Below are 10,872 nucleotides of genomic sequence, written 5' to 3'. Positions count from 1 at the left end.
TCTTGGGTCTTCTGCTTTAGAAATACGCAGAAAAGAAATTGACCAAGAAATGACCTCTTACTGGAGTTGAATTCCCCAATTCTAGGTCTGCGTCTAGGACACACGATACCTGTACTGGACAAGGGCACACATGTGGCCTAGGCTCAGCCAGTGAGATAACTGACCTGGGGTCTTTTCATTTGCGTGAGGTCAGTGTTTTAAGATGAGAATTCTGGACCCGTCTGGCCCTATCCAGGGACCTGTTTCTGCTGCCCACTTCAAGCTTTGGTGGATGTTTGCTGCCCTCTAGTGACTGTATAGAGGTATATGCCTCAGTCAGTGTTCGTTGTAAGCAAAAGATACACTTCTGCCTGAATTAATTAGAAAATAAATTGATGAAAAGTCTGTGGGCACAGAAAGTGGACGGAGTGAGAGCTGTTCAAGAACTGGCTCAGAGGCTATGCATCCGGAGCTGATGCTCAAAGTCACGGGGCAGAAATGTCTGGTCAGAAATGCCAAAAGGCACCACTATTTCCATTTTATCTGGGCACCAGATGCCCAGCTTTGTATCCCTGACAGTGATGTTAGACCCTGTGTGGCCATCGCTCTGAGGCTAGACTGTGATGGTACATTGCTACCCCTCCCAGGTGAAAACAAATGACTTCTGGATTCTCTGCTTACTGGGATAGAGAAGAAAGCATTTGCCAGAGGCTGTGTGCATTTCCCTCAATAAAGAAATACCTGGAATTGCAGCCGCAATTTGAATTCCCTCTTGTTACTCTTGGTCCTGTAATTTCCCCAGACCCATCCATCTTCTGTATTTTACCAACTTTGAAATTAAGTTGGGGTATAATAGGAATCAGTAACCTCCCCCCCTCATCTTTTAAGTCTTTCAGGGTAGCATTCATCTTTGCACTGCCCCCAGCATTGACTTACTATTCCTGATTTGCTCCAAAACCCTTTTCAGTGATATCTGCAACTGGAATCACCTGGGATGATTTTTGTAATTTTTAAAATACTAATATTCTGAGCACATCGCACAAAATCACATTGCAAGGAAAAGGCTATTCTTCCACCATACTGCCATTCTGTCCTACCTCATTGTATCGTTTTTTTCCTTTTTTTAAAAATTGAAATTTCATTGACTTAAATATTATATTAGTTTCCGGCACCCAATATAGTGGGTTGATATTTTCATACATTACATGATAAGGTCCAGTAACCATTGATCACCATACAAAATTATTACAATATAATTGACTAGGAGTTCCCATGTGGTGTGGCAGGCTAAGGACCTGGCATTGTCACTGCAGTGGCTTGGGTTCAACCCCTGGCCCAGGAACTTCCATATGCTGCAGGCATGACCAAATAAGGGAAAAAAAAAAAAAGAAGCTCCACAATATTATTGACTAGATTCCCTGTGCTGTACATTCCACCCCCATGGAGTCTCCAAATGCATAATCAGAGGGAAATCTCAGCAGCTCCCAGAGATCAGTTATAAAGTCATGCAGGTTTGAGCCAGAGAAGATGAGCAGGAAAGTCAGCTAGAGGGCACAGGGGGAGGCTGATTGCTGGGCCTATATCCTTCTTCTTTTTGTAGGAGCAGCCAGTGTTGCTGGAGACCAACCAACCTCTGGCTCTCCTCGGCGCCCTCTGCCAGCAAGAGCTCCTCAGTGAGTGCCTGGTACATGCACCTGTGAGGGTATTCGTAGCAGCAGCAATTCTCAAACCTGGCTGCACCTTAGAATCACCTGGGGAGCTTTTACAGCTCTGCTGATGGCGGAGACTCACTTCCAGAGATAGTGACTCCATTGGTGTGGGACTCGGGAGGGGGACAGATTGGTATTGGTTATTTATTTAGTTAGTTAATCACTGGGGCATTCCCGTTGTGGCTCAATGGGCTAAGAACCCAACTAGGATCCACTGAGGATGCGAGTTCAATCCCTGGCCTTGCTCAGTGGGTTGAGGATCCAGCATCAAACTCTAGCCTGGGAACTTCCAAATGCCATAGATGTGGCCCTAAAAAGATTTTCTTAGTATTTAAAAAAAAATTTAATGCTATAAAATTTGGTTGTGATGATTGTTGTACACCTGTAAATGTAATAAAATTCATTAAGTAATAATAAACCAATAAAATAAAACCATCAAAAAAATGTTTTTAATCCCTGGAAGTGATTCCAGTTGCTGAAATCACTGTGGATTAGCGAGCTAAATAAGGCAGTAGTTCTCAGCCTTGCCTGCACATCGAAAACACCTGGAAAGCTTAAACAACCAGATACTCTCCAACCTAAAGCTTTTGATTTAATTATTTAATTGGTCTGCCTGGGTAGTAGGCGTTTTTAAAGCTTACAGGGGATTCTAATGTGCAGCCCAATTAGGATAAAGTTGAGAACCATCAGGATAAGAGAACGAAGGAAGACGTGAGGGAAACTAGAGTCTGAGACTTCCAGCTTGGGGGCGTGTGAGTGCGACGTGTGTGTGTGAGTGTGTGTGTTTGTGTGCACACGTGTGTACATATAGTTGCAGAGGTGAGGTTTAACCGTATCTTTTTTTTTTTTTTTTTAATCTTTTTAGGGCCACACCCGGGGCATATGGAGGTTCCCAGGCTAGGGGTCGAATTGGAGCTACAGCTGCCGGCCTACACCACAGCCACAGCAACACTGGATCTGAACCACATCCACGACCTACACCGTGTCTCACAGCAACAGCAGATCCTCATCCCACTGAGCGAGGTCAGGGATCGAACCTGCGTCCTCATGGATACTAGGCAGATTCATTTCTGCTGAGCCACGACGGGAACTCCCTATCCATAGCATTTTAACATTGTGAGATAGAGGCTGTAGAGTCAGACCCCCGAGGTTGCCATTCTCCTGCTCTCCATACAGCCCCAGCTTGACCAGTGCCCCCTGCACCTACATCCTCTTCACCTGACTGTCTGATGCCCTTAATCATAGGACTTAATCAGTAACTCCATACACGCTTGCCCCCGCCCCAGCTGCCGGTTTCCCTGGTAACTGATGAGCCAACCAGACGTCGACTCGCCCTATAAATGGTAGCCTCCTTCTCCCCCAAGTAGTCGGATTGTTGCCGTGTCTTGCCTGCCGTTCGCGGTGAGATGTCACTCCAGGACTTTGCTTCGGACATGTAAGAGTCCCTATCCAATAAGTCGCTGGGGTTACTCCCTCCAAGCTCGCAGACCCCCGGGGTACAGCCCACCAGAGGCCCAAAGGACGAAGAGGAAGGAACTCATGTCTTTGCAGGTCCAGTCCCCACCACACACTGGCCTCAAGGCTTTAAGTGTAGGTCCTTGTTGAATCCCCACAACGACCCTGGCAGGACAGACCCATGATGGGCCCTGTTTACGGATGCGGAGTCAAGACTCCCAGGTTAAGTGACTTGCAGTCACATAGCAAGTCAGCTGCAAGAGCTGGACCAGACCCAGGTCCCCGAAAGGGCCGTTCTCGCCTCCCACTGACCTGATTGGCTGCATCTGCCCCTGGAGCCCTTGGGCCTGACCACCATTCATCCCCAGAGCCTGCCTGGCCTCTAATTGGAGCTTAGATAATAGGGGGTCTCTAGGGGTGTGGGGCGGGGGGGGGGGGGTCCAGGCCCAGAGCTGTGTGAGAAAGAGCACATAGGGACCTCAGGGCCCAGCCAGTGGAGGTCTTGGTCCCAAAGAGTTCGCCAGGGCACAGTTCTAAGGACGTAGTTCTGGGAGTCAGGGGCCAGGCTGAGGATGGGGCAGTGTAGACACATGAGGTTCCCATCTGCCTTTTCTTAGGAAGGACTGTCTTCACTCTGATACTATAACCTTCCCACGTTGTGTTCAGAGGAGGTGGAATCTCATTACTTTATGAAGTGAATGCAGATGGCATTTGTGGTTCCCCCAGCCCTTGGCAAAACAAAAAGTTGGCCACCCTATGCTGGTAGCGCTCATTGGTTGGTTACTAGTCCAAGAAAACCTAGAAACTGAAGGTTTCTCGGCGGGGTGGGTAAGGGTTAGAAAGCAGCTTGTAGCAGGCTGAGGAGGAAGAAAATGAGATGTACTGGGAGTTCCCATTGTGGCTCAGTGGTAACAAACTCGACTAGGATACACGAGGATGTGGGTTCGATCCCTGGCCTCGCTCAGTGGGTTAAGGATCCAGCGTTGCCATGAGCTGTGGCGAAGGTCCCAGATGTGGCTCAGATCTGGTGTGGCTGTGGCTGTGGTGTAGGCCGGCAGCTGTGGCTCCAATTCAACCCTGAGCCTGGAAATTTCGATATGCCACAGGTGCAGCCCTAAAAAGCAAAAAAAAAAAAAAAATTTAATAACTAGGTAAGGAATTGGTGACAGCACATGTACAGTGTACATCTTATGTGAATAAGTGCTTGTTCCTGGACTGGTCACAGCAGCATCATGGGATTAGGAAAGCAAACTCTTGGTCCCTACCCCCGACCTATGAAGTCAGAGTCTTTGGGAGCCTGGCCATCACAATGCACCAAAGTTAGAGAACCACTCTACCTGCTTGTGAAGAAGCCAAGAGAAAGGGAAGTGGCTGGAGAGCCAAGTGGGATTAGAGAATGATTTCTGTGGTGTTTGTTTTTGTTTGTTTTAAGGCCATACCTGGAAGTTCCCAGGCCAGGGGTCAAATCAGAGCTGCAGCTACCAACCTGCATCACAGCCACAACAATGCAGGGTCCGAGCCGCATCTGCAACCTATACCACAGCTCACAGCAACACTGGATCCTTAGCCCACCGAGCGAGGCCAGGAATGGAACCTGCATCCTCATAGGGACTATGTTGGGTTCTTAACCCCTGAGCCACAACAGGAACTCCTGCGGTGGTGGTTTTAATGTAGAAAATAGTCAAGCTTTGAAAAATTTTATTGAAAGACAATATGCTGCCAGAAAAGCACACGTGTCACACACGTACAGCTGGTTGCGGTTTCACAATCAGGAACCCACGTAACCAACTCCAGATTGAGAAAGAGAATGTCGCCAAGCATCCCAGAGGCCCCCTCTGCCTCATCTAACTGGTACTGACAGACTAGTTTTACCTGTTCCTGTACTTTGTGTAAGTGGAAGCCAGTAGCATGTGCTCTTTCGTGCCTGGCTTCTTTCACGTGCCATGTTTGTAAGTTCCATCCATATCATTACCCACAAACGTAGACTCCTCGTTCTCACCACTGCAGAATGTTCTACTGTGCGACCACGCCATCCGCTCTAATGATGGATGTGTGAGCTCCCCAATTTGGGACGGTTCCGGTGAGAGCTGCGATGAACACTGCCTTTCTTTCTTTTTTTGCTTTTTTAGGGACACACCTGCGGCATATGAAAGTTCCCAGGCTAGGAGTCAAATCAGAGCTGCAGCTGCCAGCCTACACCACAGCAACACCAGATTCTTAATCCAGTGAGGAAGGCCAGGGATCGAACCCGCATTGCCATGGATGTTAGTCAAGTTCATCACCACTGGGCCACAACGGGAACTCTTTTTTTTTTTTTTTTTTTAATTCTTTTTTTTTAAATGGCTGCACCCATGGTACATGGAAGTTCCTAGGCCAAGAATCAAATCCATCTGAGCCACAGCCGCAGCAGCGCTGGATCCTTTGATCCACTGTGCTGGGCCGGGATCCAACATGCACCTCCACAGTGACCTGAGCTGCTGCAGTCAGGTTCTTAACCCTTTGCACCACAGTGGGAACTCCCTGCTATGAACATTCTAGTGCATGTCTGTGGGGTACATACGTAGGAGGAGAATTTCTGGGGACTCACCCCTGTTTAACTGTTGTTGAGAAGGGGCCGGTAGGAAGATGTGAAGGGGTCGGTGAGAGAGTAAGCTCCTTGGGGAAGCAGGCAAAAGGAGGGAGAGGTCGGGGCCAGAACCACAGGCAAGAAATGGCTTGTCCACTGCAACAGATGGAGCCGTGTGGCAGGTGGGTTTGTAGTTTGGGTGGACTGGGCTGGCTCCTTACCTTGGCCTTGATTTGTTTTTTTTGGGGGGGGGGTTGGGTTTTTTTTTGGCTTTTTGCTATTTCTTGGGCTGCTCCCACGGCATATGGAAGTTCCCAGGCTAGGGGTCGAATCGGAGCTGTAGCCACCGGCCTACACCAGAGCCACAGCAACTCGGGATCCGAGCCGCGTCTGCTACCTACACCACAGCTCACGGCAACGCCGGATCGTTAACCCACTGAGCAAGGGCAGGGACCGAACCCGCAACCTCATGGTTCCTAGTTGGATTCGTTAACCACTGCGCCACGACGGGAACTCCTTGGCCTTGATTTGTTATGTGAGGTAAGACAGGTGGTCTGCTGAGAGTGTGTCCCGAGGGATCCCAAATTTGAGGCAAGGGAGATGGAGGTTTGAAGTGGCCCTGATAGAGGGTGGTGAGCAGAGAGATGACTAGAGAACGGATGCGACTGCTGCTCTGCAGAGTTACAGCATTTTGACAACAGAACAGCTCCGTGCCGTGAACCCCAGAGTAAAGGAACTGGAAAAGCCTGATTTCCAGGCTGTGCCTCAAGTGGTCTGTGGCGCCACCTGCTGGACAAGAGCATCATGACGTGCCCTAGGTGTTGCCTTCACCCCCTGGGTTGCTCCCCAAGAGAGAGAAACCCAGACCCTGGAGTGGCCTCAGGTTGAGACTTGATCCCAGTCAAAGACACCCCCACCCTGGAACCTAGTCACATGATGAGCCCTGATCCAAGCCAATGTAGTGCAGTTCTCATTCCCGCTCCCCCGTCCCTAGATTAGAGCCTCAATAGCCAGGGGATCCAAGGGCTGTGGCCCCTAAATGGAGGAGCCAGAGGCCACTTTGGGGTCTGTGGCTGGGGCCTTGGACTGGGCTCCCGCTCCCTTGCTGAGCTGCAGCCCCTGGCGGGGTCGCTGCTAGAAAGCCCCTCGGGCCCTGTGGCCTAATGGGGCAGGATCATGTGCACAGCCTCCTTGGTCCCGTGCCTGCCCGGACCTGTTCTAGATTCCACACCTTTCCCAGGGCTGCTTCCCCCTCCCACCCACTGGCTCAGGCAGAGACTCAGCTGGAAAGGCTGGCAGGCAGGAGCTGGGCGGGCACCGTGGGGGCCATGGAGGCCATGGCAGGGCCTGTGCTTTACCAGAAGCTGCCAGTCTGGGAGCCAAGCTTGGAGGCTGAGGAGGAAGAGGCGGAGACATTAGAGCCATTTGTCCCTGACCCCCCGGGACCCCAGGACTCCTCTGGGTGAGTCAGGGAGGGGTCTGGGCACTGAGTGACTCGGGCCTGAGCCTGTCAAGTCCCTTCCTTGGGAGCCCCTAAGGCACAGGCCAGCCAACCCTGTGCTCGGCCAGCTCCAGGAACCTTCGGGTTAATCGGGGGGAACTAGGGCTGCAGCCCCAGGCCTGGCCTGTGCCAGTTAATCCAAAGTCTGTGCGTCTGAAGGGACATTTGTACCCAGTCGGCCCTGCTGGCTGCTCTGCAGAAGGCTCGCAGCCCCCACCCCCTGGTGCAGGAGGCACCTGCTGGGCAGATGGGGCCTGGCTACACCTGGCCGGGCCCCCCTCGGGCGTCCCTCGGGACTGGCTGGACCCAAGCTCACCCATCCCTTCTCCAGAGACTGTTTCCCCAGGCTCTTTCTCATCACCATGCCTTCTGCCAGGAGGCCCTTTCTCCTCGGCACTCTTAGACTCCTCTTACAAGCAAGACCCCACCTTTTGGTAATTATGTCCTGGGATTGCATGGGGTTCTTGGGTGTCCCTCTGCCCGGCCCTGGCTCAGGGCATCCCTCTCTGCAGGAACAAGGTTGGCGGTCTGCCTGGGACCTGGGCCCGGCTGGTGGCCGCCCTGCTGCTGCTGGCCATTGGCTTCTCCCTGGCCGTGAGGCAGCTCCACAGCAGCGGTGGCTCTCCAGGAACCTTGGGCTCTGGGGCCCCTCCACGCAGCGGGCACTCCCACAGGCCAGGTGTATACCACCACGGCGCCATCATCAGCCCTGCAGGTCAGTGCTAGAAGCAGCTCGGGGGAGGGAAGCAGCTGGGGTCACTGGTCCCAGCACCCCTCATGACAGTCCCTTTCTTGCCACAGCCACGTGCTCCCAGCTGGGCCAAGAGCTGCTTGTTGCTGGGGGCAATGTCGTGGATGCTGGAGTTGGAGCAGCTTTGTGTCTGGCAGTGGTGCATCCTCACGCCACAGGGCTAGGTCAGTGACCCACAATCCCAGACAGTGACCCTGACCCTGGGCCCAATCAGGAACCTGGAACTTAGGCAGTCAGTGGCCTTGATCTCAAGGCTGGCTAGTGAGCAGGACCCAGGCAGTAGCCTCAACCTGAGTGACCCACAATCCCAACTTAGGCAGTCAGTAGCCTTGACCTCAAGGCTGGCTAGTGAGCAGGACTCAGGCAGTAGCCTCAACCTGAGGCTGTGATCAGTCACTAACCCCAGGTTGTCAGTGACCCTTCAGTTGAAGGATTACAGGGACCAGAGTTCCTACTGTGGCTCATCAGGTTAAGAACCCAATTAGTATCCATGAAGATGCAGGTTTGATCCCCAGCCTGGTCAGTGGGTTAAGTATCCAGCGTGGCTGTGGCTGTGGCTGGCAGCTGCAGCTCCGATTTGACCCCTAGCCTGGGAACTGCCATATGCCACAGGTACAGCCCTAAAAAGAAAAAAAGGGGGGAGGTTACAGGGACTACTGAGTGCCCCTGGCCCCAGTCAGTGCCCCTGACCCTGTGTGACCCCTTTGTCTCCTTCCAGGTGCCACGTTCTGGGGCCTTTTCCACAATGGCTCCTCGGGCAACTCAACTGCCCTGACGTCAGGCCCAGCCCAGGCCCTGGCCCCTGGGCTGGGGCTGCCTTCGGCTCTGCCCGCCCTGAGTTTGCTACATGCCCGCTTTGGCCGCCTGCCCTGGCCACACCTGCTGCTGGGCCCCACCACGCTGGCTCAAGAGGGCTTCCTGGTGGACGCACCCTTGGCCAGGGCTCTGGCAGCCCAGGGCCCAAAGGGCATCTGTCCACTCCTTTGCCAGATGGACGGGATGCCCCTGGGCCCTGGGGCCCGTGCCACCAACCCCAAACTGGCAGCTGTGCTCCGCAGGGCTGCCCTGGCCCGCACCCCGGACCTTGCTGGAGAGGCTCTACTGAGTCTGCTGGCCAGAGACCTGGGGCTGGAGGGCCCCTCAGCCAGGCCCATGCCCACCCTGGAGCCGGCACTGCAGCTCCCTGTGTCCCAGGGCACCGTGTTCACCACCCCCAGCCCCTCAGCTGGCCCGGAACTGCTGGAACTAATAGAGGCAGCCCTTCACTCAGAAGGACCCAGCCCCAACCCCTGCCCACCACTCCCACCAGCCGCTGTGACCCCCATGAGCAGTGTCCTCGCCACCGTGGACAGCAGCGGCTCGGTGCTGCTTCTCACCTCCTCTCTCAACAGCTCCTTTGGCTCTGGACACTTGTCCCCAAGCACCGGGGTTCTACTCAGCAACCTAGTGGCCAAGTCTGCAACTAGTGCCTGGGCGTGTCCCCTCATCCTTCGTGGTAGCCCAGATGACCCAGAGACCGATGTGTTGGGGCTGGTGGCTTCAGGGACCCCCACAGTGACCAGAGTCATGTCTCACGCCCTGCTCAGCCACCTGGCCAGGCCCCAAACCCAGGCTCAGCACCCGCACCAGACCCAGCAAGGACCAACAGGGAGCCTCAGAGCTTGTGGCCACGCAACCCTACTCCAGGTGGCAGCCCACTCAGAGCACTCCCATGTCTCCAGTGTCCCCGGGGGCTGCTGCCCCTTCCAGGGGTTTTAAGGAGGGGGCAGTGTTGGGCAGGTGGGAGTCTCCAACCTGGAGGCAGGGGCAGAGCAGGCCCAGCAGCGATGGTGTGCATAAAGAGCATGCATGGCGTGTGCACTCACTGATGGCTCAGGACCTGGTCAGTTGCCTGGACTCGAGTTCCAAATCTTTTATCAGCTACGGAGCCTAAGGACGATGAGGAACGAATACCAGGGTTAGCGTTTGGATCCAGCTCTGGGTAGGACAGGTGGGAGAATGCCATGCCCCAATGCCCCCATGCCCCCAGCCTGGGCTCTGAGCCCCTGGGCAGAGCAGACAGAGCCTGGGCATTGCTGGCATGTCCATTCTCCCCTTCAGGCCACAGCTGCTAATCTCCCTCGACAGGGCTGGGAACAAAATAAAGATCAAGTCTCCTGGCTCTCATGTGCCCTTCCTGCTGCTTGGTTAATTTCACATCAGCTTTTGAGGTGCCTGTGGTCCAGGCTTCGCCCACAGATGCAGAGCTGGTGCCTGGTGATTTTTTGCTCCCCCCCTGTTCTGCTTACCTTCTGCCTCCTGAGGCACCATGTGTACAAAGTAAACTGCTTATTCACATTTTCTTTTTTTCTTTTTCTTTTTGTCTTTTTGCCTTTTCTAGGGCTGCTCCCGCAGCATATGGACGTTCCCAGGCTAGGGGTCAAATCGGAGCTGCAGCTGCCGGCCTACGCCAGAGCCACAGCAACGTGGGATCCGAGCAGCGTCTGCAACCTACACCACAGCTCATGGCAACACCGGATCCCCAACCCACGGAGCAAGGCCAGGGATCGAACCTGCAACCTCATGGTTCCTAGTCAGATTCGTTAACCGCTAGCACCACAAAGGAAACTCCCAACTGCTTATTCACTTTTTCTGAAACAGACAGCAGAGGGAGGGGTTGAGAGGGTGAGTAGGAGGTGCCCCGGGGGCCACAAAAGGGGCCGGATCTGGGTAGCCAAGGCCCTCCCCTCCCTGCCTCCCTAAGGGCTGGGGTCTCTCTGAACTATAACCCTCTAGAGACAGCTTGTCAAGCCAAGAAATAGGGGTGGCCAGTAGCTCTCCTCTCCTGCACTGTAAACGGTATCTCTGATCTAAGAGGACTTTTGATCCCACCACCTCTCCCTCCTTGCTCCCCCCACAAACACTAGTTCCC

General features: G+C 53.8%; 1 protein-coding gene across 3 annotated transcripts; it reads left to right on the top strand.

Annotated features, from left to right (window-relative positions):
- Window positions 1–3,053: 3,053 nt before the first annotated feature.
- On the top strand, window positions 3,054–10,298 carry GGT6 (gamma-glutamyltransferase 6). 3 transcript variants are annotated; one of them, XM_084985559.1, is made up of 5 exons: window positions 3,054–3,123; window positions 7,071–7,171; window positions 7,723–7,925; window positions 8,012–8,125; window positions 8,680–10,298. In XM_084985559.1, exon 5 carries the CDS (start codon window positions 8,952–8,954, stop codon window positions 9,717–9,719), a length of 768 nt encoding a protein of 255 aa, XP_084841685.1. In that variant the 5' UTR covers window positions 3,054–3,123; window positions 7,071–7,171; window positions 7,723–7,925; window positions 8,012–8,125; window positions 8,680–8,951; the 3' UTR covers window positions 9,720–10,298. The 3 variants fall into 3 exon arrangements, with proteins under 3 accessions (XP_084841685.1, XP_020923364.1, XP_013836687.3); XM_021067705.2 differs by lacking the exon at window positions 7,071–7,171; XM_013981233.3 differs by lacking the exon at window positions 3,054–3,123 and having other exon boundaries at window positions 7,019–7,171.
- Window positions 10,299–10,872: the final 574 nt, after the last annotated feature.

This window comes from Sus scrofa, chromosome 12 (genome assembly GCF_054392235.1).
Source record: "Sus scrofa isolate SSC_HxYL_T2T_F1_AM1 chromosome 12, Sscrofa_HxYL_maternal_Yorkshire_Landrace_v2.0, whole genome shotgun sequence".
Lineage (NCBI taxonomy): Eukaryota > Metazoa > Chordata > Mammalia > Artiodactyla > Suidae > Sus > Sus scrofa.
This window is presented reverse-complemented; position numbering and strand designations above follow the sequence as displayed.